Source organism: Colletotrichum phormii (genome assembly GCF_030913505.1).
Source record: "Colletotrichum phormii strain CBS 102054 chromosome Unknown BDP81scaffold_9, whole genome shotgun sequence".
NCBI lineage: Eukaryota > Fungi > Ascomycota > Sordariomycetes > Glomerellales > Glomerellaceae > Colletotrichum > Colletotrichum phormii.
Window position 1 is genome coordinate 1,257,771 of NW_026851451.1, and position 25,259 is coordinate 1,283,029.

Consider the following 25,259-nt stretch of genomic DNA (forward strand, 5'->3'; position numbering starts at 1 on the left):
GTCCAAGTACCACCTCCTCCGAGGCAAGCAGCCAGAGGTACCCGTCCCCTGCCTCGCCGTCCCTCCTTACCCCCCTAACAAAGTGTCCTGACTGGCCAGACATCTAAACTCCCGTCTCCTAATCCTGTCCTGTCCTGCATCTGCTCTGCACTTGCGTTGCTTGCGTTGCGTTGCTTGCACCCGCACACACCAAAAAAGACTCCAGATCAAAGGCCAGCCGCCAAAGGGTCCCTTTCACCACCAAGCCTCAACTCACATATCCTCCTACCTCTCCTCCGCTCCGTCTTCTTTTTTCCCCCCCCTCTCCCACTCCCACTCCCACACTCCCCCATCTTCAACCACACCCCCAAACCCCCTATCCCTTTCTCCAGGCCTCATCGTCCCTATACTAATGAAGCCTGTATACTGAGACCGTTTAACTTTTGTTTCTTTCCTCTCTCTTTTCCCGTCTTGCTCAAAAAGATCATCTGGAGGAAAGGACAACGAGCTGGTTTTTGCCCACCCACACACGCACGTTTCGATCGTCTTAGGTTGCTTGTGTTGAGACCACCGACAGACACTGGGACCTGTGGAATCTGAATCCGAGAGACTGGCCAGACCAAAAGGACGCAACGCTACGCAGTCCGCATCCGCATCGCGCATCGCAGCACCACCAGCAACCGGCGGCACCAAGCACCCACATTGACCCAAGCCCACCGCTAAAAGCTACGCGACCACAAAACGGCCACCCGAGTGCCTGGCAGGAGAAATCTTTCCATCACCCCCAGAGCCCGATTTTCGTCTTCGTCCACGTCCACGTCTAAAGCCCACTTGTCCCCCCCGACATTCCTTGACCTCACTCCCCCCGACCGACGTCGAACTCTCCTTTTATTTTCTCGAGCACCCAGCAGCCCTTTTGCAACCGACTGGCTGGCCTGGCGTACCTTGTAATACCTGGAAACACGCACAAACACGACTTTCAACTCTTTCGACCCTTCGACGAACATTCCTTACCGCACAAAGGCCCCAACGACCACTACATTCTTCTTTCGCGCGCCTCTGCTCTACGCCTGCCATTGTTGCTCTGCCCACCGAAATTGGACAGTCCGACACCAGCAGCAGCTCCGGACAATCCGCACAATACTCGTCCGGAAGAGACGCTGGGAACTGACGCAGCACCGTGCCGTCACCCTCCCTCGAAACCCCCGACTGTGGAATACGAGACGTTGCGGTCTCGAAGCTGTCCACAATTCATTGGGTCCATTTCTCCCCCGCGCCTGTCAACCGTCGACCGGGAGAGCATTGCTCAATTTGTCAACGACAGCAACCCCTTGGGAAAATTCTAGTGTCACGAAATTTCTGATGAGGTTTGGCCTAGATAATTGATAATGTCAACTAGATCCGATCACCTGGCCATTGGTTACCCGCCCCAATCTGCCACACAGAACCGGTCCACTTCACCAACCGCCAACAACACATCTCCCATTGACCCGACCGCTGGCTCATCTGTCAGATCACCATTCGGCCTGCCAGGCGGTTTGAACCACTCCAGCAAGATGGCTAGCGCCTCGCGATCAGGGGCTGGCTCTCCATCGCACGAGATGCCCGGCTCCAGCAGGCTGTACTCCAAGAGGTTCGTTCACTCTGCTACCCTGCGATTGACTGACCGTTCTTTGCTGACCCAACTCCGACAGAGCCCGCGAGATTCAAGCTCAAGAAGGCGTCCCCGGATTGCCGGTAAATCCCTGGGGCGGTCCGCCGACCAGTGGCAACTCTACGCCCCTCCGCGAGAATATCCCCGAGTCGCCAACCGATGGCTTTCCTGACTTTGCTCAACTTCCCACTCCCGATTCTATGCCTCAGGCGAGACGTGCCCGTGCTGGAACCGTGCCATCGCGGTTTTCGCCCGGTGGTGTAGGCAATGGCCTGCTCAACCTTCCGGCCATGGCCCCCAAGTCATCCCGGCCAACCCCGTCCCACAGCCCGTTTAAATCTCCTTCTCCCGGTCTCGAGCCGGTTGACACGGCTTCCAACAACTCTGCTCTGCTCTCCCGTCTCCGCGCAGGATCAATGCCTCAGCGGAGCCCTTTCGCCCAGATTCCAGGCACCAGCTCGCCCTTTGGTCCATCCATTTTCAGCAGTTGGAACCCTACCGGGACCGGCCGCGATAGGGGTATGACTCTTGCGAGCATTGCAAGTATCGGCTCGACCAACGGGCCGAGCTCGCCTACGCAGTCCCAGATTTCCAGAGAGGGTGGTGGAGAAAGCGATGTTCATATGAGAACGCTGGACTACTTGGGACTTGCTGAGACGCCGCAGCCACCCCGCGCCCAGTTGGCAACACCGTACATTCCGAGCTTCAACGACTTTACTAAGGCTAATCGTTTCCGCTCGTACTCGGTCAACAACAAGGACAAGTATGCTGACGAGGAGGATGATGAGTTTGAGGACATGACCCTCGAGAGTCAGTACGTCGCTCATCTTCAGGATCAACTCGCAGCCACGAACGCCGCGATCCACAACCACAATTTGGCCGTCCAGGCGTTTGCCAACCAAGCCACGCGCCCTCGCGCCCGAACTGCCGGCGTCCTCGATACCCCTGGCTCTCGCCTCATGCGGACCTACATGTCCGGTAACGGCATGGGTAATGCCGTCCCTCCCGCAGAGATCCGTCTGCCGGACGAGAAGGAGTTTGACGACCTCCCGCAAGCTGTGGCTGCTATGAACCTGGGAAGGTCAAGCAGCCGCAACGCGGGACTGCTCAACGCTGAGGATCAGGGTCTCGAGGGCCCTACCAGCGCCCTCTGGCTCGGTAGCATCCCGACTTCCACTACCACATCGACTTTGACAGAGATGTTCAAGCAATACGGTCCCATTCTGTCTGCTCGTGTTCTCACGCACAAGAACTGCGGTTTTGTGAACTTCGAGCGGATGGAGAGCGCCATTACCGCGAAGGCCAGCATGAATGGAAAAGAGATCTTCCCTGGAGCGGGACCCATTCGCATCAACTTTGCCAAGCCGCCTTCTGCCTCGAACACGCCCGGCCATGATGGCGTTTTCCCCTCGCCCAGCCCCGACCCGTTCGCGAAGAACCAGGACAATGTGCAAAATGCTACCCCGGGTGCTACCGGCGAGAACGCAAACGCGTCGGCCCAGTCGGCTAACGCTGCTCCCGTTGTGCCTCCTCTGTCAGAAATGACGAGCGATATCATGCGCATCGTGAAGCAGTTCCAGGCCACCGAGGAGGATGCTGCCAAGATCTTCCGCAGCCTCCAGTCATCGATTTCGTTCACCAACTTCATCGACGAGATCCCCCCCATCCGGGAACCGGCCCACACGCGGGTCCACGACGCCCCGAGACTCAGAGACATTAGAAAGAGGATCGATAACCAGAGTCTGTCTCAGGCTGAGATCGAGACAACCGCTCTCGACATGCTGCCAGAAATTGCTGAGCTGGCGTCCGACTACCTTGGCAACACTGTTGTACAGAAGCTCTTTGAGCACTGCTCCGACGACCTTCGGGACGCCATGCTGGCCGAGATCGCTCCTCACATGGCGGAAATTGGCGTGCACAAGAACGGCACCTGGGCTGCCCAGAAGATTATCGACGTTTGCAAGACCCCGCATCAAATGAATTTGATCGTCGAGCACCTCAGACCTTACACCATTCCTCTTTTCCTGGACCAGTACGGCAACTACGTTCTTCAAGGCTGCCTTAAGTTCGGTGCTCCTTTCAATGATTTCATCTTCGAGACTATGCTCAGCCGCATGTGGGAGGTTTCTCAGGGCCGATACGGTGCCCGAGCTATGCGCGCTTGCTTGGAGAGCCACCACTCCACCAAGGAGCAGCAGCGGATGCTGGCTGCCACGATCGCTTTGCACAGCGTCCAGCTCGCCACCAACGCCAACGGCGCCCTCCTGTTGACCTGGTTCTTGGATACCTGCACTTTCCCTCAGCGCAGGACTGTGCTATCACCCCAGCTTGTGCCTTGCCTCGTACATCTGTGCACTCACAAGGTCGCCTACCTCACCGTGCTCAAGGTTATTAACCAAAAGGCCGAGCCTGAGGCGCGAGACACCATTCTCAAGGCTTTGTTCTTCACCCCTAACGACCAAATTCTCGAGGCGATCCTGAGCGACCATGCCTGCGGCGCCACCTTGATCTTCAAGGTTCTCACCACGCCGTTCTTTGACGAGAGCATTCGCAGCCAGGTGGTTGAGAACGTCAAGAACGTGTTGGTTCGCATCAAGGCCCAGCCTGGCCAAGGTTACAAGCGTTTGATGGACGAGGTTGGCCTGTCGACTCGCAACAGTGGTGGTGGCCGCGATCACGGCCATGGCAACAATAGCAACTCTGGCAACAACAACAATGAGCAGCGGCAGCGACCGGCCTCCCGCCAGGCCAACATGAACAACCACCAGCAGCAGCAGGCCTCTCACATGAGCAAGCAGCAGTACTATAACACGTTGAGCCAGCCCGTCAACCCTTCCAACTACGAGTTGGGATTCGGCGGTCAACGTAGTGAGCCTGCCGACGCGAGCATGGCTCCCTTCCCTCCCTATGGTGTTCAGAACCCGATGTACAACCAGTCCAACTCTTCCATGCCGACGCCTGCGAATCTGCAGCAGCTCCAGTACCAGCAGAACATGCTCAACCGTGCCACGCCCCCCATCAACAACTTCTTCCCACCGATGCAGGCAGGCTTCGGAGGGTACAGCAGCCCGAGCCCGTCTATTGACCAGTACCGCAGCCAGAACTTGGCCAACGGAAGCCCCATTCAGCCGCCGACTCAGCTGCCTCAGATGCCTCCCGGCCAGGCACCGTACGCACCTCCTGGATTTGGTATGAACATGGGCATGTCGGGCTATGGTGGCTACGGCAATATGGGTGGTATGCAGAACATGGCGTACATGCAGCAGGAGCAAGTTAACGGAAGACGTGGCCGAGTAAGCGATCCCCCATTCGCATCCCCTCTTCACCAAGCCAGAACGCGACGTGACTGACGAGTTGAAAAGCGATGATTCAAACGCCACTTGTACAGACGAATTGCTGGTCAGAGAGGGTCTGACTGGCTCATGCCACTCTTTTTTCGCTTGGTAAGGGATGGCTTGGTATGGGATCGGCACAGGAGTTTGGTGGATCTGGATCGTCATGTAAGAATGTTTGCAAGGGGGTACACGCCGCCCAACGTGTCAGGAAAATGCGCAAGCCACTCCAGATGTGGAGGAGGCCATGTCTCGATGATAGACAGGGCAACAACATGAAGCTGCCCCTCCGGAAATGTGGTCGCAGCAACGAAGAGGGTTTTTTATTTTCGTTTCACCTTTGGGCTCCAGAAGCCCCCCATTTGCCACTTCACTCTTCCTGTTCTTTCTTTTCTTTCACTGGGAAGTTTTTTTTTTTTTTTTTACAAGCTTTACTATTGCTACCCTCACTTTGCTTGTGGCGTGGTATATAGAAAAACCGAGAGAGGGTAGCCGGATGTTGTCCTGAAGCCCACCTTCGCATGGCAGTCAAGACGCAAACCCCCCAAAAAATCGCATTTGTCGCTGTTTGTTATGAGAGAGCTATGGAGTCGCAGTCAAAGCATTCGTGTGTGTGTGTGTGTGTGTGTCAGGGGAATTTCTCATGATTGCTGACCCGCCGGGGTTCGTTTGCTTAGCAGTCAGTCAAGAACACTTTTGTAGCCACGCAAACTTTTTACTATGGGCTGCTGGGTTTTCTTCCTCTTTTTCTTTTTCTTTTTTAGTGTTTTTTTCTTCATACTAGATAGCATGAGTATAAGGTATTGTTAGTCAAGCATTGTCGTAAAAGCTAGTTGTTATTGCCTCGAAGTTTTCTTGGGTCCTACTGTTTCGTTCGAGAGGGACACTTGTGATTGTGATGCCGAGTAACAAACCTATACTGAAGCCATGTTTCTTCCTGTCACTTCCTGTCAAATGTTTGAAAACATTTTATGATGTCTCCTTTTTCCCCGAGTATGGTCTGTTGAGTTTGCAGTCTCGGTGATGCACGTTGACCACCTGCTCCATCGATGTGCGTGTGAGAGAGGCAACTAACTGATTGATTAATCTTTGAGGCGATTGGGGGGGGGTCGGGCTCCTCCTGTCTATCAGGATCAGGCTCTTACTAGGGGAGATGTTCAAATAGGGCATAATTGTTAGTAAGCTTGAGGTTTTTTCTCAATCAAAGCGGTGGAGGGAACAGCAATGGTAGGTACATAGATCATGCGGTATAGCATTCTATCTACTGGCCTCATCAGGCCATCTCTCTCTGTCTCCGGTTCTGCTCTCGTTTCCCTCTCCCTCCCTCAACCTGGCGCGGACCCAAGGTACAGGTCAATTCGAAACCAGTTTCCCAAATTGGATTTCTCGCTCTTTGCCTCCCTGAAAAAAAAGAAGTGTTCTGTTCCCCCTGGTCCACTAGCCAGCCAACCCCTGCCTGCTGGTCCAAAAGAGAGAAAATTACGAGAAGAGGTAATGGCCTATGATACAAGATTGAGGCAGGGTTGGGGGGGAAGTCCAGGGAAGGGAAAAGAAAAATGGAGAGAGAAGTGAATAGGAAAGCGAAGACAAGGAAGTTGGCCTTCACACAATTCCCTTCCCCAAGGTGACACACCATGGGCGGATAACCAGATGCCCGTCTCCTCTCGCTGTAAGCACACTCTGCGTGCTTTCTCTCATCCGGTTTGCACTCTCCATGGCCGCAAAGCTGCGACTATGCGAGCTTGCTTTGTCGGTCCACTCGAAGCCTGTGTGGCTTTCTGTTGTACCTGTCTCAGTACTGGTCGATTCTCTCTATGACCGGCCTCCTTTGCCGGTCTTTCTTTGCATTTGCTCGCTGCTTTGTTTTGATCCATCCCAAACTCCAGATCCGTGTGGGGGTCGTGTCTTGGGGAATCAAATAAGAAAAGAGTAGGAAATGGGCTATACCCGTAATTGGTGGTGTTGGTTGCTGATCTCCTAGTCCTGGGACGAGGCGAACCGTATACTTCCAATTAGCGTCCCGACACTACCCTTGTGTGGTGTGTTCGGTAAGATAAGAATAATCAGTTAAACATATAGTTGAAGTCGCTGTCAACGCTAGCCTAGTCGATATCCATGTCGGCCACATCTTCTTCGTTCGCGTCGTTGGGGACCTCCTGCGAAGACTTCTCGCCTAGGCTTTGAATCGGCTCTAGATTGTCTTGGGTCGTTGTCGCTGGCGTGGGAAGGTCGGCTGGTGGCTCGACGGACTCGTTCTTAATCGAAGTTGAGTTGTCCCCGGTGCTATCAGTGCCGTTGGCATGGTTACAGTCGATCGCCGTTTGATCGGCCTCGATGTCCATACCAGAAACACCGCTGTCTTTTTGGTCGTCTCCAAGCAAGCCTCTGATGCGGCCAGTCATGGCCTCCAACTGAGCCAACATGGCGCGGAGACTCTGCTTGTCAGTAACATTCAGATCTCCGCTGGCAAAGTTGTTAACGCTGCCACGAGCCATGAGCGAGAGCATAGCTGGCTCGGCGTTCGTCTGTATGAAGGTGTCAGTCACAGGTGCTTGTAATTCCATCCGATTCTTGACTTACCAGCAATGCCTCTGTCAGCTCGTCAAGCTTGGTGGTCGGCTGAGTGGAAGCCAGTTCGACCAAGTTGAGCACTGCTTGCTGCTCAACACGTGAACGAGCGCTCATTGGCTCGCTGATTGGTGGCGCCTGGGTTGTGTTTGAAGCCAGTGAGCCATTGATGTGGCCTGCGCCATCCTTCCGAAGCCTGCAGATCTGTTAGAATTTCCAAGTACCCAAGCAACGATCCAAGAGAACTGACTGAGAAATGAAGTCCAGGACAACACCCTTGGAGGATAGTTTATAGACGCGACCAAAGGTCTTGACGTCGCTCCAACCCGAATTTTCATCCTCGGATTCTTCGTCATCGTCGTCAATTTCAATGAAGCCATTGTTCTTCATGCCGCGACTGAAAGCAGGGATGATGACCGGGGCGCCTTTGATCTTCCGGAAGCGGTGAGCTGGGGCAAGCTCCTCTGGCAACGTAGCCAACAGGTCGTCTGCATGCGCCGGGCAACGCCATGTTCGCACCACAGGCGGGATTGCCAGGGGAGGATCGAGACAATCCAGGTGCCAGTGAAGCCCGCAGAGGCTGCAGGGAACGATGGCTCGATTATCGGCGGTCGGGTGTTGACAATTGTGGCATAAAACAGCAGATCCGTCAGCTTCCCGAACCTTGAAGAAGTCCGGAGCTTCTTCGTAGCCTTTCTTCCTATTGTGGCTGTCAGTCGGAGCGATTCCCAGGGAGAAACGAGATGAGATGGTTGGAAGATGGCGAGATGTTGAGAACAGGAATTGTCACTTACTTTGGCTTAGCGGGCACGACCACATCCTCGTACTCGCCCTCAGGACCGACCTTGACGCCCTCAAAATACACACGCACGCCTTGTGGCAGCTTGTAGGCTCGAGGATTAGTCTTCTCCAGAGTGTTCATCAAACCGCCAAAGGGACCCTTGTGTTCGGGCACCCTAGTGGGGTATCTACTGCTGAAACAGACGTTGCAAAACCATTCCTCGGGAAGAGTGTCGCCCAGGCCAAGGTCAACGCACTCGAAATGGAACGACCTGGAGCAGTTCTCGCAGCAGACCAGCTCTCCAACGCCGCTGCATGCTGAGCAGTAGTCGTCATTCTCATCCTGATGAGATGTGTCAGCAACGTGGTCGTTGAGGCAATTTACGGGAAATGAGTAGGAGTGTGGGTGCAGGCTGGCCGGTAAAAATGGGAGGTCGGGACTGGCCGCTAAACTCAGTATCCCTCGGGATGTGCGCCTTGGCCCCCGAAAAACCATGCCCTCACTATTCGCCGACTCTCGCCCGACCCCATCATCTCCTTGCTCCCCGTACGCAGCAATAAGGGCGCGGCATCAGTCAAAATGACCGCAGCTCCGTGCTGTTGAAGGATTCATTGCTGGACTGGTAGCTTACCTGGTTGATTGGACCACCGCCGTTGGCGGTAACTGCACCGCCCTCGCCGCTGGCACGAGGTAGTCCAGCCGCAGTACCTCCCTTCTTCTTCACGGGCCTGTGATAATGCGTCAGTCTATGTCCAGCTTGATTTTGCGAACCACCATGGATGAAATTTCATGGACGGATGATGGCAGAGGCGAGGATGCTGCGGTGCGACGCTGCCAGGCTCGCGCCACTCATCACTGGCACCCTCGTCTCATCATGTCAAGCCATCCGCTTTGGCACAGCAAAGCCCAAATTTCATGATGCAAAGAGTAAAAAGGCAACTTACGAAGTCTTGATACGCAAACCAGTCCGTTGTTTCTTCGTAGGACGAAGATTCGTCGGGGTCGCGGCCCTGGAGCTCGTGGCGGGCGTCACCTCTCCGAGGATTGACGGCGCAGTCGGCGAGCTCGTGTTGTCGATCTCGTCGTGTGTCCTCTTTGCTGATCTCGTCGTTCTCGTGCTCAGAGTCAGATTTGCAAGCAGATTTGAGCTCGGCGCTGGTGTCCTTGCCGACTTGCGCAAATTTACTGCTGGCGAAGATGCGGCCATAGATCCAGCCCTGCTTCTCATGTCGGAACCGCGAATATGGCTCTCAGGCTGGGGCGTCTGGCTGACCGTGCTATCGCGTGCATCTCTCCTGCGTAGGGTGGTAGCATCGTCGCTGGGCAGCACACGAGGGGTCTTGTCCTTGTTGGCGTTCTTCTTGCCATTCGCCTTTGAGGGTGCTGTTGTCGTCGAAAGATTGGGGAAAATGGGTGAAGAAAGTCGACCAGGCATGTTGCTAGCCCCTGCAGCTTGAGATACGTTTGGGGGGAGGGTGGGTGAGTTTGGGTTGGATGCGTCAGACACGCTCGTCTTAGCAGCAAGGGATCTGCCGCGTCTCTTCATTGGCTGGGGATCGGCTGGCGGTGGTGCGCTGGTCAAGGTGGTCTCGGGGTCGGCCCCAGCAGCCGTGACAGCCGTCGTGGCACTGTGACGGCGACTGTGGCGGTCGCCTTGGACAGCCGCGGAAACGGGCGGAGAGCTGGGCGAAGGCGAGTCGGGTGGCAGAGACGGCGATGCAGAGAGCTCTGACAAGGACGAGTCGCTGCTTGCAGAATCTCTCCGGGCGCGCTTGCGTGACGGGGTCATGGTCACAACAAGAGTGGTTTCCGCCGCCAGTAAAGTAGTGTCGTCGTCTTCTTCTTCGTCGTCGATGCTCATACCCATGGGTGATTCCGGAATCTCCCTGCGCTGGCTGGCCTTTTTTGTTGGGGTGACTTGGGGCATATCGTCGTCTTCGTCGTCCGACTTTGAGAGGTCGAGAGAAAGAAGGTTCCCGTAGGGTGCCGGCTTTGGCTTGTGGGGGGTGAAGCGCGAGTTGGTGGAAGGGGGCACAAAAAAGTAGCAAGCCTGATTGTCCTTCTTGCCTTCTCGCTTCTTCTCCTCGATAAGGCGAGAAAATTCGTCGAGGGTGTCTTCGTCGGCTGTTTGGTGGTAGACGTCCTCAAACATGGAGAGGAAGACCGGGTTAGAAGAATTTTCGTCGTAGAGGGTCCGGAGTGCCCACGCAGTGGGATAGCGATAGTGCCGGAGCGCCTCGTCGATTGCGACCTCCACAGCCCTCTCGACGACGTCCTTGTTCTCGGGCGTCGATTCTGAGGGCTGCACGGCGTCGCTTGAGGGAGCCATCTGATGAAGAGAAGCCGATGCGCGACGTCCTACCGACGAGCGCGATACACTCTTGCGTGAGATGGAGGCAGATGCACGACGGCCCTGGCTCTTTCCTGCGGTTGCCTTGGGCGTGTAGTCCTCGTCTTCGTCGTCGTCGTCCAGACCACGCGCGGGAAGAGATTTTCTGGTCGCCTTTTGAGCGTTGGCTGGAGGAGTAGGAAGGCGCGGAGGGGGAGTTGGTGTTGGTGTCGGTGTCTCTGAGCGTTTTGCCATGGATGCGTCTGCTTCCCCAGCTGCTGCTGCCGCTGCCGCCGCCGCCTTTGCAGCAGCAGCGACAGCAGAATTTGCCGAGCTTGACTTGAGGATAATCTTCCTGACGGGATTCGCGACTTCCTGGCCTGGCTTTTTGACCGGTGGTCCCTTTGGCAGCGTCCCCAGGGGCGCCATATTCTCGGTGACGCCGTATCGCATCAATCCAGCCTCCTCGAAGCTTGGCTTGCTCTGCACCGTAGGCTCCAACCATTTCTGCATGAACGTCCTCGAGGCCTCGCTTGCCCCATTGCTCTTCTTGACAGGTTCCGATCCTCCTCCTCCATTGGCGTGCTGATGCGGGCTGGAAAAGCGCGACCGCGTGGCTCTCGTACTCGTGGGCATCATGGCAACTGGGCTCTCGAGGGCCCCTGACCTCCTTGCCTTGGACCAGACGGGCAAACGCTCCGAGTCGGACGCCTGAAATCGCGTTAGTTTCGTGTCTTTGTATGGCAAATTTGGGTATGATTACTTCTCTCGTCTTTGAAGGCATTCAGCGATACGGTTCGGGCGCGTTCCCTCCACTTGCAACGCGAAGGACTTTAGGAAAAGGAGGGATGGGAGAAGAAAGGGTGTGAAGCTGCGGGATGGACCTCGAGGATTTTCGGAGACAACGGACTGGGGGGCTAATGGAGAGCTACAAAGCTACCTTGGGTACATGGCCTTGCCTCCTTCCCTGCCTTGGGTGTCTTTGAGCGGCCACGGGCGTCTACCTTAGGCGGGCACACGGCGGTGTTCAAGGCAGTCGAGGCGAGTACAGGTGGTGGGTAGGGGGGGCGGGTGCAGGTCACAGCGCTGTTGTTCAGTGCCACAGCATCGGCCAAGGTCACTATTGGCCCTCTGACATGGACATACTTTCCCGCACGTTGGCGTCAGCCATCCAACTTTTGCCAGCCCTCCTGTGCCTCTTTATCTGTCTCTTTACCTTACCTTAGGCAGACTTTGCCTCTTTCATACCTGATATAGATAATGATTACATCAACCAAGATAGAGAGGAGAGGGGGGAGGTCTGCTCCCTTGAACCTCTGAACAGTGGTCTTTGCAAAAGATCAAGGGCCTCGGGCTTCTAGGTCCGCTTCCATTTTACCTTCCATCATGGTTTACCAGGGGCTGGGCACCCGCCATCTGGGTATCTGGCGGGTCTTCTAAGTTCTGCCGTATCGAAAACGACCAGGGCCCCGGCGAGGACGGGAAACCGGAGACCTCTGGAATTGGACAATTTTGTTCCACCCATCCTCGTGGGCCGTGGCTCGCCTTCTTCCCCCGGCCGACGGTGTCTCCTGGGACCTGGCGTGCTCCGTCTCATCGTCTCATCGAGACATTAACACCCCTGTCGTCTCGCTCTCATTCTGCTCTCTCTCAGACATCCATATCGTTACGTTGCTATCCCACTCTGTAATGGTCGGTCAACCAACACTGGACTCTGGACTCACAGGTTGGACTCGGGGAAGGTCAGGCATGCTCAAAGATGCATCGTGCGTGCAGGTAGATAGATGATTTGTCTTTGTTGGGGTTGCCGCCAGTCCAGGCTTCCATTCAGTCTATCATCTTCTGTTGGAGGGAGCACTAAGCAACTGTTGGAACCTAGGTACGCTGCTTGCTGCTTTCCCTGCTGTGCCTCCTAGGTGACGTTTGACGTCCCGGACTGCAGTGGCGGCTGGCTGAAGCTTCAGATGAGCGAGCGAGCAGCTCTCCTCGGCATTCCAAAAAGCAGTCGTGCAGCCAGCCAGCCAACTTTTTGGCGTCGGATAAGCAGAGCGAGCGTTCCTGTTTCCGGCCTCATCCTGGCAATGGCTCTATCCATCGACTGCCCCAAGGAGTACAATCACACATTTGACTTTCACGACAAAAATTTGTGGGCGTAAAATCGGGCCGCCCCCTTGCTCCTCTCATTGACAGTCATCGCCGTTTCCTACACTGAGATCGCCTTACTCCTCATCGCTCTCCTCCTCCTCCTCGCCGCCCGCAGCAGCAGCCTTCTTGGCCGGCTTCTTCTTCTTCTTGTTCTTCTTGCTCTTTCCGGTATTTCTGGACAGGGGCTGCTCGAGGATCTTGAGAACCTCCTCGTCCTCAATCTTCTTGTCCGACTGGACCTTCTCGAGGTCAAGAGCAGGTGGCGCACCGAGCTTGGTGATACCGTTCTTGGTGATGGCTGTCGATATGTTAGCACTCTGAGCTAGTCGATTTTGCACACTTGAGGAATCTTACCAATCGTCGACAGGTAGCGGGCGACGGGGGAGTTGTCCTTGTCGCCAACAACCTCGTAGGCGCGGAAGACGTTGCCACGCACGCACTCAACAACACCAGACTTGGCATCGCGCTCGTCGTCGAGCTGGCGCAAGCTGAAGGGGAAAGTACCGAACTTCTTCTGGACCTCGGAGAGGATCTTGCGGGAAGTAGGGCGCTTAAGGCCGTAGTTGGTGGTGGTGCGACGGTGCAGAGTAGTTCTCGAGTCCAAGGTCTTGACCTTACCGGCGCCCAAGCTCACGCCCATCTCGACACCCCAGACCTCGCCGATCTCGGGAGTGCCATCGCCTCTGGTGCCCTCGGCGGGAGCAAGGACAATCTTCTTCTTGCCCTCGATCTCGTTGCGCTCAAACAGCCATGAGGTGGTGCTCTCAACCAGGTTGCAGTCGTAGGACTTGACGACCTTCTCGAGCAGGCTGGTGATCTTGGCCTGGGTGGGAGCCTTGGCAGCGGCGGCCTTGGCCTTCTCCTCGTCAGTGCCAGAAGCGAGCAGACCGGGCGGGAGCATCAAGCGGAGAAGGAGCTCATTGGCGTAGTAGTTGGCAAGAACCAGGTCGGCGGTACGGCCAGTGATCTCACCGGCAACGACGGTGTCGCAGACAATGGAACCGAAGCCGTCGATCTGAGCACCAAGCTGGATCTTGATGGGCTCGCCCTCCTTAATCTCAGCACCAGCCTCGGCCTCATCGGTGGTGAGGGGGGTGTAGGGGGTCACGAAAGAAGCCGGGGAGATGGTGGTAGGGTGGGAGAAACCTGCAAGGCGCGATGGAAGTCAGCGATGCTCAGGAATAGGCAGCACACGAACAGGCAGGAGGGAGGGAGGGAGGGAGACGGACCCTTGTTGACCTTCTTTCCACGGTAGACCTTGGCGAGCTCCTCCTCGATGAGCTTGTCACCCTTCTCGCAGATGGTGACGATCTTCTCGCCAGGCTTGATGAGCTCGGCAACCGCAGCCAAGACCTTCTCAGAGATCTGAGCGGCGGTCTTGTACTTGGTGAGAGTATCGGGGTTGTTGAGGGAGTAGTCTGGGGAATTGTTAGTTGTCTGTCAAAAGTCCATGGCGAAGGCGCAGTTCCTGTCATCCTCCGAGTCCCGTTGAGCACGTTGAGGCAATGTCATCTGCTTTGGATAGCATGGTGTGCGTTTTGTATTGTACTCGGGTGGTGGCGGGGTAGCTGCGTGGGCTGTTTTGGTATGTGACGCAAATGCAGCACCAGCACCAGCACCAGCACCAGCACCAGCAAAAACGTGCGAGCAAAGGCAGGGACCTGCGCGCAGTGCTCTATAGAGCTCGAAAAAGAACAGGGAGGTACTAACCGATCTCCTCCGACATGATGGCGGTATTTTCTGGGGTAATTGACTGGAAAACGAAAGGGATATCTCAGAGATAGCGATGCACCGGTCCAGAACTCGAAGAACTGAACGTGAGAAGAGATGCAATGCAAAGTTGGTGTGTCGGGCGTAAGTATTTTGACGACAAATACGTCGATTTTCAGGGCGGGGAAAGGAGGGGCTCGTTGCTGTTTGTGGGTGCTCGGGCAGGTCAAGGTCAAGCAGGCACGCAGCAGGTGCTCCCTCGATCCCTCCTTCTACCTTACCTTACACAGTACCTTTATGTGCTTATGCAAGCCCAGCAGCGTCAAGTACCTTTGGTGGGGAATTTTGTGCATAGGTCGCATCGCTTAAAAACCGCCTTGCGCATCTGGGCCATTGTTCGCGTGTCGCGCCAGCCACGTCCCTCTCTCTCTCTTTCATTGATACCGTGACACCTTGGCTGAGGTGTTTTTATGCACTCCCAAGTCAAAATATGAAATAGTGCCGCTTTATGCTTGGCGGGTCACTTGCTGAAATCTTGTCTTGAGCTGTACTGTTAGTAGGCGTGAGGCAATGACGATGAACTTCCAGCAGTTGCCTAGTACTTCGAATGAGTTCTCAAGGTACGGAGTACCTTACCGACTGTCTCAAGCTCAAGAATGTCTCATGGTGAGCAGCTGGAGCCTTGTGCCGAGCTATAAGCTTCAAGGTAGGTATGTTAAACACACCGAAGAACGCATCTACACGGGTATCTGAGTAAACACGGAACTCAGGGCAACCTTCCCTTGTGCCTTCCTCCCAGCCATGAGCGAGTTGCCTCCGGCAAAAGCTCGGCCCGTACCGCCACGACAGGCACACCAGATGACATGCCCTTTTTTCCTTTTCTGGAGAGGTGAATGGCCTCATGTTGGCTGCACACACCGCCAGATCTAGCGCAGAAAGATGCATCTACCTAAAAATACCATGAAGGGAACGGCGCTTATCGCGCAATTGGATCTGCCAGATTATATGTCCATCTCGGCCGAAATGGTCGACCCGTAAATCAGTTGCATCTTCCCGGCTGCTAGGCGTGACTGCCAAGTAAAGTAACAAGAAGTAACTTGCCTGCCCTCCCGTATACCATCATGTCATCAGCCACATCTTGCCATACCTTACGTCAAAGCCATTGGTGGCTCCTTGCAGCGCGATTCCAAGATGCTGAGGCTCAGGAACGCGATCAGATCGTGAAGCACGGGCAAGGACGTTAGATGTACCTACACAGCTGACTTGTGCGGCAAGATACTTTGTTCACTTGGTACCTGAACTTGGAAAATTTCCAGGTTGCGATTGGCGCTGACCTGAACTCCCCTGGGCGCCGCATTGGTCAGTCTGTGCTAACACCATGAAGTCTCCCTGCTATATAAAAGAGGCAGTTCCCCGCGAATATACCAGACAGATACATGAGATGCGTTAGCCATACCCGTGCCAGCCTTCCCCGGTACAACACCAACACGCAGCGCAGCAGGAGAGAGAGGCTGCGACAGACGTAGCAGAATCCACCTCTCATCCCCAAGTGAACTTTGGAGCCATCGTCAATTGGCATCCGCCACCACACGCGCCCAATACGAACCCAGGCCCGATCGCGCGTCTTCCTTTCGACGTCTCGGCAGTCGCATCGCTGCGGCGATTCGGGACCCTTCACATTTCCCCATCATGGCCGCGCCGCCGTCCACGTCCACGCCTACCGCGGCTGGCGCGACAGCCTCGTCCTCGGCATCAACCTCCGCGTCCGCTGCCAACGATCACGATGGCACTCCTCGCTCTGCCGCCGCCAAGGCCCTTCCCGTACGAGACAAGGACTCGTTCAACAAGTTGCAGGTCGAGCGCTACGTGACGCGCGACTGGCACTACTCTGTCGCGATGAAGGACGCCCAGGAACGATTCGAGAAGGACATGCAACAGACGAGAGACAAGATTGATGACTATAACCTCATCAAAGCACAACGCTTGTACTTCCCTCCGAGCAAATTATACGGCGAAGGATACCGTGGCTACGGCAACGGCTATACCGACATCGATCCCCGCATGCGAGCGCCCTTTCCCGCTCAAGTCATCTACCCCAGCCAGAAACCGCGGCCGGGGAAGCGCCAGTCGCATCCGCTCAGATGGAAAAAGAGAGAACTGAAAAAGCAGGCGGAGCAACACGAGGAGCTCGTGCCGATACGGATAGACGTGGACTGGGAAAAGATAAAGCTTCGCGACACCTTCACATGGAACCTCCACGACAGGGTAATTCCGGGCGAGCTCTTTGCGCAGCACCTCGTCGAAGATCTGGGTATCCCTCTTGATGCACAGCACAAGCCCGTCTTGGATCAGGTCACGGTACAAATGCGCGACCAGCTCAACGACTTCTATCCCCTAGTCTTCTCCGAAGAGGACGCGCTCGACCCAGAGCTGCCCTACTCTGCCTATAAGAATGACGAGATGAGGATATTGATCAAGCTCAATGTCACTATTGGCGGCGTGACCTTGGTCGACCAGTTCGAGTGGGACATCAATAACCCACTCAACTCCCCCGAGGAGTTTGCCTCCTCAATGACTCGCGACATGTCATTGTCCGGCGAGTTCACCACCGCAATTGCCCACTGCATTCGGGAGCAGTGCCAACTCTTCACTCGGAGTCTGTACAGCGTCGGACACCCCTTTGACGGGAGACCGGTCGAGGACCCTGATCTCATCGCCGCTTTCCTGCCGTCTCCTCTGCCATCCGTATTCAGACCCCAGCAACAGGCCAAGGAGTATGCTCCGTATCTTTACGAGCTCAGTGACGCCGATTTGGAACGCAACGAGGTCATCTTCTCCCGGGAACAGAGACGCCAGAAGCGATCTATCAACCGTCGCGGTGGCCCGCAACTTCCCGATCTCAAGGAACGGCAGCGCACTATCAGGACGCTCCTTGTCTCGTCCGTGCTTCCAGGCGCTGCGCCGAACATGGAAGAGAGCACGCTATACAAGCGTGTGGCCGGCGCGCCAGCCACCACCCGCAAGAGGCCAGGAGCACGCGATGGCGAGGTTTCCGATTCCGATGATAGTGAAGACTCAGGACCGGACTCGCCAGGCGTATCTCAGCTTGGCGGCACGGCCAGGACAAGAGGCCTTCGGGGCGCCGCAAGTGCTGCTCAGCAACGCATCACAAATCTCGGTCGCTCTGAAACGCCTGAAGCGAGCATCGTCCATCATCACGAGACTCGAAGAAACCTTGGCCGCTCCCTTCGCGATACTCGCGACGAGACTGAGGAGCCTACACAACTCATTGTTACACTGAAGGTTGGCAAGGATAAGCTGAGGCGACTTCTCCAGAATCCAAGAGCAAGGTTCACCCCGAGTGGCTCCCAGACACCGTCAACACCCGCACACACTCGCATACCTAGCGCGGCCGCGGCCGCAGCAAATTCAATGCCTCCGCCGTCTACGCCGGCCTCAAACGGTCAGGCTCTCCCTGCTCAACTTGGCACCCCTCTCCCTCAAGGCCAAATTGGTCGACAACCTGCTCCACCACCTGTTGCCGGTCAACCGCCACCACCTGCTGTAAGTGATCATGAAATGCGAGACCGTCATGGATGGCTTGGGCTGTAACCATCAATGGAAGCTGACATGCTCGATAGCCCCCGCCGCCAGAATGGCTTAAGAACTGTTTGCAGCAGCTGAAGCAAACGTATACCTTTGATAACTTCGAGGGCATGATGAAGTACTCAGCCATCAACCCTGACACAGAGATGCCGATATCAGTACCAGCAGGGTCACAGCCTCCTGAGGGTGCTAGATGGATGTTCCTTCCCCGTATCCGCTGTCTCGACTGCCCCGGCAAGCTGTACACACCTGGGCCGGAAATGACGGCAGGCAACTTTGAGGTTCACTTGCGCAATAAGCAGCATCGTCAAAAGGTGGATGCTAGAGAAGGCAGAGACACGGCACCCGGAACGACTTAAGTCGATTACACTCGGGCAGCGAGCCCCGATTGGTACTTATGCCAATCGATGTCAAGGCCCGAGCCGAACTTTCTGGAAGGTGCAGCCATGTTCACCTAGGGCCATAAGTATCGGCGCCGAGCCAGCGATTTGAGGACGAGCCCGTCATATCATCACTTCAGAATAGCAAATCTGGCGGTTGGCCACCATCTCCAGCTCCTGTGACGTCCACAGGAAAAAAAAAAAAGAGGCAACCTTTAGGCTAAGGACGTTGGCGTTGCCAAGTCAGCACGCTCGGCATTGTATAAGAGATCAGTCCATTTCCATTTCGTCTATGGTTTGTAGAAGGAAAAAAAGACAGGATATCATTATCACTGGCAGTGGAACGGATAGAAGGGGACAGGGGTGAGCCAGAACGCGTTTCTTGCCGGTTTTTTACAGATTTAGGAGTTCAAACCCTGCTCGTAAGGCAAGGTAGGAATGGCCGGAGTTCCGATTGGAAGTGTTTTGTTAGGATACGACTTGGAAGAGGGAGAAGAAGAGCTTCAAAGGCTAGGCTTTTGTGTAAGGCGTGAAAGAGTGGGAAGAGGTCAGCTATAGTGACCTTGGTAGACAAGGTAGACAACCTTACTGAACAAAGGCTGCTGAGGCTGCTGGTAGTAAGAGTAATACCACAAGAAAGCTTACAATGTCTATATCTCCTCACTCTTTCAGCCACATATGTGTATGGATCAACAATATGGAGAGACACAGACATAGGGGTTCACTTCGGTGCAGAGCTTGCTCATCCACCTTGATAAAAGTACGTCACAGCCGCAACAAATTGGAAGTGGGCATATACTTTACTATCTGACTGGTTGGTTTACTATGGCTACATGAGGTACGCAAAGGTACCAGAGCTATTTGCCTATGGTCATAAGCCATTTTCACCGCCAACAGGTGCCTACAATGGCAAGATGCCCACGCATGCTTGCCAGGCCGTTGGGGTTCATCTTCGCCATCCAACTAGATGCTTCGAAATCGACGAATCCAGCCAGTGTAACGAAAAACTACTAGAACAAACTTTTTGAAAAGACAGAGGAAAAACAGAAAATCGCACGCCGCGCCTCCCACCGTCCTACTCCGTTAACGATGGCTCCCCTGAAAAAGAGAAAAAAAAGTTGAACTGAACATTGGCAGTCGTCCAAGTTCTAGATCTTCGATGAGGACCCGAGAAATAGGAGCCGGTCTTCAAATGCGTTTACTGTGGCCTTTTGAGGGCGAGGCCTAGTGATGGTCCTCTTCCTCCTCCTCTCCCTCTTCCGCTCCCTCTTCCGCTCCCTCTTCTTCTTCGTCTTCTTCTTCGTCTTCATGATGAGCTTCCTCATGGACATGGGGCTTAATGGGCTTGTGATGGGGTTCAAGCTCTACTTCGTGTTTCTTATGCTGCTGCGTCTGCTTGCCCTTGGGTTTTTGGGGGGATTCAACGGATGTGTGCTTGCGAAGGGGGCTTTGTGTGAGAGGGTGCTTGAAAGGGTGCTTGAATTGTGGGCGACCAAACTTTGGGGGGAAGCCGATGACAGAGGAAATGATGGCATCGAACTTGTCCTGTCCCTCGTCATCCTCGAGGAGTGCGAGGCCCAGCGTGGCGAGCTCCTCGTTGGAGAAGCCGTATTCATCCCTGAGAGCCGCCGCGACCTTGGCGGTGTCGTCGTCGATGTCCTCATCGTCGTTGTCATCCTCCTCCTCGCTGTCGTCGTCCTCGCTGTCTTCGTCCTCGCTGTCTTCGTCCTCGCTATCGTCGTCCTCGTTGTCGACGCCCTCGTTGTCGACGCCCTCGTTGTCGTCAGCGTTCTGGGGATCCTCCTCGCTGAGGCTGGCGTCGAAATCTTGCTTCTTGACGGGCGCCTCGCGGTTAATAGGGGGGGACCCGGACCTGTCCATGGCCACCTCGATCCAGCCAGCCTTGGTAGGATTCTGCTTGTACTCTTGGAGATAGAAGTCGACGCAGTACTTGATGGAACCGGCGTAGTTGTCCGGGCTCTCGTACCAGCCTGGTCTGCAGCGCCTGTCGGAGTTATTCTCCTTGCACCACTCCCTACGGCGGGCGATCATGGCCTCCGTAGGAGCGGAGCCGGTGGCCAGGGGCAGGGGCGGGGCGACGGGGTTGGTGAGCGTCGCGACGGCTGTGGCGGGCTCCGAGGTGGTGGAGGTGGTGATGGTGGTGATGGTGGTGAAGGAGGTGGCGCTGGCCAGGGCCAGGTTGCCCGTGGCAGCGAGGGTGGTCTTGACGGCGACCATCTTGATGTTGTTGTGTTTGATGTGAGATGAAGTATCTTGGATTGGTGGCGTTGATGGTTATTCGTTTGTAAGTGTTGGGCATTCTGTGATGTATACTTACCTAAAGTCGCTGAATGGTGTAGAGGAAGAAAGAGAGAGAGACTGGACAGAGTCAGAAGAGCGAATTTTATACACTTCTCTCTCGACTTTCTCCGGACGCAGAGGTTACTGCTTCTCGTGATCTATACACGGTTCCGTGTGCCGCTGTTGAGCCTCGAAGGCTCGAACAAGTCCTGCACAAAGTTAATGTATGCGCCTATACGAGGCGGCCAATAGATATTATAGTTGATGGCTATGGGACATCAATAGAGACGGGAGGTGGTTGAGAACCACTTAGGCCCAGATGTCAATGTTCAAAACAGGCCCATAATAATGCCAGCGTGATCATCACCTTTGTGCGTGGGGGATATATCGAGAGTGTATTCCTCGAAAGTTTACTACGATCTTCCCTTTGCTCCACAGGTTTAGTGGTGTAAGTTTAACCCGGAGCCGCATCATCGTCCATACATATCCGTGGTCCTATATCAGCATACGGCGAAAACGTCTTCAACGGTACCCCATGATGGCGAGGCGTTAACACTCAAGGGTATTCCGCAACATCAGTGACCCGCCACGCTGTGCTCAGCCGTGTTTGTCCGTACACAATGGAAGCTCTCTGGGATACTAGAAGTATGGTAGGACAATGCCATGCGAACGTGTGATCTGGAGCCAAACCCTCCCACTCAGATATTGCCGTGTGTGTGCGCGCAACAAACAGGGCCTATCAGTCTTGGTCTGCTTCCGAATGTGACCCTCGCGACGCGTCTTGGGACGCCACCCTACTGACTTGCCTCCGAACGCCAGACTTGGCAACGGGACTTGAGGGTATCCAAACCGGTACGTGGAGAAGAACAAGCTTTCCTTGGCTGTTGGTGGCTTTCGATAAAGGCGACTATTTGAGGAATCTTAAGGTCATCCACACCCGTTCATCCGTCATCAAAGTTACAGTTTTTCACGCCACGATGTCATTGAGTTCTTTTTTGACAAACGTTGCTTCAGCATGGGCCGCGAGCCCGTCAAAAGGGTATTGCTCAATCAAGGTTTCCCGTCAAACCAGCATGCCCTAACCACAGAATAACGTAACCCCCTTTTTTTCTTCCCCCATGCTCCGAGTTCGTGCTCGTGTGGGGGGTGGGCAGGCTTTAGACTCCATACAGGCTAAATCTCCCGTGCATCCAGATTTCCCCAAATCAACGTCTACAGCTTACACCATGGGATCGGAGGGTGCTGTCCGAACAAATGCGACGTAGATAAATAAGCTTCCCCCTTCTCCCCCCTTGAACATCCCTGGCTAGACGGTCCGTTCGGAGTGTGTTTATATTACTCGTGACCTGTTCGTGCCTCAAGCATTAACCCCCTTCGTTTGCTATAGTTCGCCGAGCTACTATATTCAATGTCGTGATATTTCCCCGTCCCGGATTGCCGTACAAGTGCTCAGTCTGTGAATGGTATAAAAGTGATGAGCCTGTCCGACGAGTTTTGACACACTTTCCATGCATCTCCAGCCAAGCGTCACTGATTCCCATTCCCGCAACCAAGTCCAACCGCCAATATGAAGGTCACCGCCCTCCTCACCCTCCTCCCCTTAACCTCCGCCAAAATCCTCTGGGACGGCCGCTTCAACGACTTCAACTCCTCCTCCGACCTCAATAAGTGGTCCTGGTCCAACCAAGTCGGGCCCTATCAGTACTACATCCACGGGTCCGGCGACGTGACGAAATATGTAAACCTCTCGCCGTCCTACAAGAACCCGGCCGACACGGCGTCAAAGCAAGGCGTAAAAATCACGCTCGACAGCACGGCCTACTGGAACGGCCAAAACATGCGGCGCACCGAGCTCATCCCGCAGACCAAAGCTGCCATCAACTCGGGCAAGGTGTGGTACCATTTCAGCATCTCCCGGAAGGATGTCAACGCGCCGAGCATCTTCCGCGAGCACCAGATTGCGTTTTTCGAGAGCCATTTCACTGAGCTCAAGAGCGGGTGGATTAGTGGCGAGTCGGCGACGAATAACATGAACTTGCAGTTTATGGTGCAGCAGAAGAGCCTGTGGAAGACGGAGTGGAAGCCGGATGTGTGGCACAACGTCGCCTACGAAATTGTGAGTTTGTCTCTGTACCCCTTCTGTTTCTTGCGTATGGAGGGAAGGGTACTTTTCACACGTTGGGCTTAGAAGCATGGACTTACACCATTGTGTCGTAGAACTTCTCAAGCGGAAGCGTCGGCTTCTGGCACTCCGAGGGCAGTGCCCCTCTGCAGCAGGTCGTGGCTCCCGTCTCTGCTTCGACGTCGTCCAACGGCGCGGACTGGCATCTGGGCGTTCTCGAGCTTCCCCGTGACGGCTACGCCGACACCAACGAGGATTTCTTCTTCTCTGGCGTCTATGTGGAGGATACTGCTATCACGACCTCCGTCACCGGACCTGGTGAGTCTACGCTGTGGGAACCCTTTTGAGTTGAGAAAAACTGACACGATTGGGAGCAGCCGCGTGAAGTAAATCTATTTCCTTCATGGAATAGGAGCAGTGGTAGGAGCTGGCTTCGAGAAAGGCCGGACAATACGGCAACATCGTACATACTTCACCCATTCTTCAGTACATATCACTCGTTCATATTCACGTATTCGCGTATACAAAATTGAAGAATCAAGATATCCTGGTTCCTTATGCAAGCTTCTATTTGGCGACCAGTCTGAGCCTTGCTCTCCTAGTAGCCTCCTCCACCAAAACGTTTAGTCGCATACGCCTCCAGACTAAGCTTCCCGTGTGCCTCTAGAATTCCGAAAGTGTAAATTCGTCGCTGTTTGGTGCTTGATTTCAGTTGCAACTCGTGCATGTCTTCGTCACCATAGTGGTCGGAACGGTAGTGCCGTTGACGGCAGCCGTAGGAGGCGCCTGGCAAGCACCAAGAGAGGTGCGTGTCATGCCCGGGATGGGGCCGAGAGAAGGATCCCAGCCAGTGACTCCAGCCCAGTACATGCAATACTGGGTGTTTCTGTCGCAGTACTTGTACTTGCAGTCGACTGAGGGAGTAGGCACCGAGGTGATGAGCATCTCGTTCATAGTGTCGCGCTTTTGGTTTCCAACCTGGGAAGGAACAACGCTGCACTCGCCGACAGAGGTGACAGTCTCGCCAGGAACCGGACCTTCCGTAGGATCCCAGCCAGTGATGCCGGCCCAGTAGGCACAAAGAGACGTGCCATCCTGACACCACTTGTGGTCGCAGTTGATGGTAGTAGTGGGGATCGCCGAGATCGCGGAGATGGAGTCTACTCTGACGTTGGCCTTGATGGGAGAGACGACGAGCGTTCCTTGGGGCAACAAGGATCTCAAATAAGTGGCCCTGGAGCCGGTTCCAGTGAGAGTTATCAGATCGATTCCGGGCGCGGCGATAGACTGAGTGGTAGAAGTCGTAGCAGCACGACTGGCAGAAAACTTGTCGTGGAGTCCAACCACGAGGCCGGCGCCGCCCAGCAAGAGCACCGTAGAAATGACGGGGGAGATGACAAGGTTACCCATTGTGAATATTGAAGCGGCTGGTTTAAACTTGGTGAGGAAGGCTTGATATTTGGTTAGTGTTGAGTCTAGAGCTTCCTTTTGTACTTTCATCAGAGGCTTACCGAGAAGGACCGAAGTTGAGAGAATGACTGTCAGACTTGTCTGTCCAAAGTGAGACTTGATTTAATTATGAAAGAATGGCTGAAAAAAGTGATGTTGAAATATCGTGAGCCGACTGCAATAGGAGAACTGGAAAAGAGGGTGGTGATGGTGATGGGTAAGACAAGGTCCAAAGGCCAAAGCCAGTGCAGTTGAAGTCTTTCACCTCTTGCTGTAATCGACTCAAAATGTCTCCTACTGGGGGAAGGAACACTGCAGGCATAGATAGGTATCTTGAAACGGAAAGAAGTTGAGTCAACGAGACAGTTTCGGACTCTTAAACCGGCTTCGTGGTTGCCTCAATTTTCACTTTCGGTCTCGCTCTTTCACCCAAGGAAGGAGCCACTGGCTTATGTAGAACAGAAGGAGTCCATTCTGAGACCGAATCTGCCGTGAGGGTGCCATCTCACGAGACGGAAGGTTGTGGTACAGAGATGTGATACTTCCGCCACTATTGGACCAACTTTCTGAAGGTCAAAGAAGCTTAGCAATTATATGTTAGGGCTGACGGTGAGGCTTTCCAGAATTGTTCCACTGTGGGATTGGTGTAAGGTAACTTAAGCCCACGTTTCCTATTCATGCTAATCTCGTGCGAGCTTAGGATGAGCTGACTTATCTTCCTTCCGAATGGATATGGCTACGATGTTGGCCACTTTTACAGGTGGCTTACTGCTGTCTCTGATCATGTACAACGACAGCGCTGGATCGTGCGTCCCGAATGAACCCCGTCAAATTGAAGAACAAGCTTTGTGCTCCCGCCATAGGTCGTTTGCTTCCCGTTTTCCATTATGCAACATTGACACC

The 25,259-nt window shown here is 54.7% G+C and overlaps 6 protein-coding genes across 6 annotated transcripts; 3 read left to right on the forward strand and 3 right to left on the reverse strand.

Annotated features, from left to right (window-relative positions):
• The first annotated feature begins 1,005 nt into the window (after positions 1-1,005).
• Positions 1,006-5,131, forward strand: BDP81DRAFT_221836 (uncharacterized protein). Its single transcript, XM_060582807.1, has 3 exons — positions 1,006-1,612; positions 1,674-4,926; positions 4,996-5,131. The coding sequence occupies exons 1-3, from the start codon at positions 1,368-1,370 to the stop codon at positions 4,999-5,001; spliced, it is 3,504 nt and encodes a 1,167-aa protein (XP_060445895.1). The 5' UTR covers positions 1,006-1,367; the 3' UTR covers positions 5,002-5,131.
• Positions 5,132-7,067: 1,936 nt separating this feature from the next.
• On the reverse strand, positions 7,068-11,279 carry BDP81DRAFT_449336 (PHD-finger domain-containing protein; the record flags this gene model as incomplete). Its single annotated transcript, XM_060592393.1, has 6 exons — positions 7,068-7,490; positions 7,546-7,729; positions 7,784-8,233; positions 8,328-8,656; positions 8,946-9,042; positions 9,259-11,279. 6 exons carry the CDS (start codon positions 11,277-11,279, stop codon positions 7,068-7,070), a joined length of 3,504 nt encoding a protein of 1,167 aa, XP_060445896.1.
• Positions 11,280-12,830: 1,551 nt separating this feature from the next.
• On the reverse strand, positions 12,831-14,739 carry BDP81DRAFT_221865 (DNA-binding protein). The gene is made up of 4 exons (XM_060582808.1): positions 14,499-14,739; positions 14,018-14,206; positions 13,143-13,934; positions 12,831-13,086 (listed from the first exon to the last, which is right to left on the reverse strand). The coding sequence occupies exons 1-4, from the start codon at positions 14,512-14,514 to the stop codon at positions 12,863-12,865; spliced, it is 1,221 nt and encodes a 406-aa protein (XP_060445897.1). The 5' UTR covers positions 14,515-14,739; the 3' UTR covers positions 12,831-12,862.
• Positions 14,740-16,187: 1,448 nt separating this feature from the next.
• On the forward strand, positions 16,188-18,463 carry BDP81DRAFT_393963 (snf5/smarcb1/ini1; the record flags this gene model as incomplete). The annotated part of the gene is made up of 2 exons (XM_060587887.1): positions 16,188-18,062; positions 18,140-18,463. 2 exons carry the CDS (start codon positions 16,188-16,190, stop codon positions 18,461-18,463), a joined length of 2,199 nt encoding a protein of 732 aa, XP_060445898.1.
• Positions 18,464-22,352: 3,889 nt separating this feature from the next.
• Positions 22,353-23,254, forward strand: BDP81DRAFT_449340 (uncharacterized protein; the record flags this gene model as incomplete). The annotated part of the gene is made up of 2 exons (XM_060592394.1): positions 22,353-22,901; positions 23,003-23,254. 2 exons carry the CDS (start codon positions 22,353-22,355, stop codon positions 23,252-23,254), a joined length of 801 nt encoding a protein of 266 aa, XP_060445899.1.
• A 361-nt stretch (positions 23,255-23,615) lies between these two features.
• Positions 23,616-24,317, reverse strand: BDP81DRAFT_393966 (uncharacterized protein; the record flags this gene model as incomplete). The annotated part of the gene is made up of 1 exon (XM_060587888.1): positions 23,616-24,317. The coding sequence occupies one exon, from the start codon at positions 24,315-24,317 to the stop codon at positions 23,616-23,618; it is 702 nt and encodes a 233-aa protein (XP_060445900.1).
• Positions 24,318-25,259: the final 942 nt, after the last annotated feature.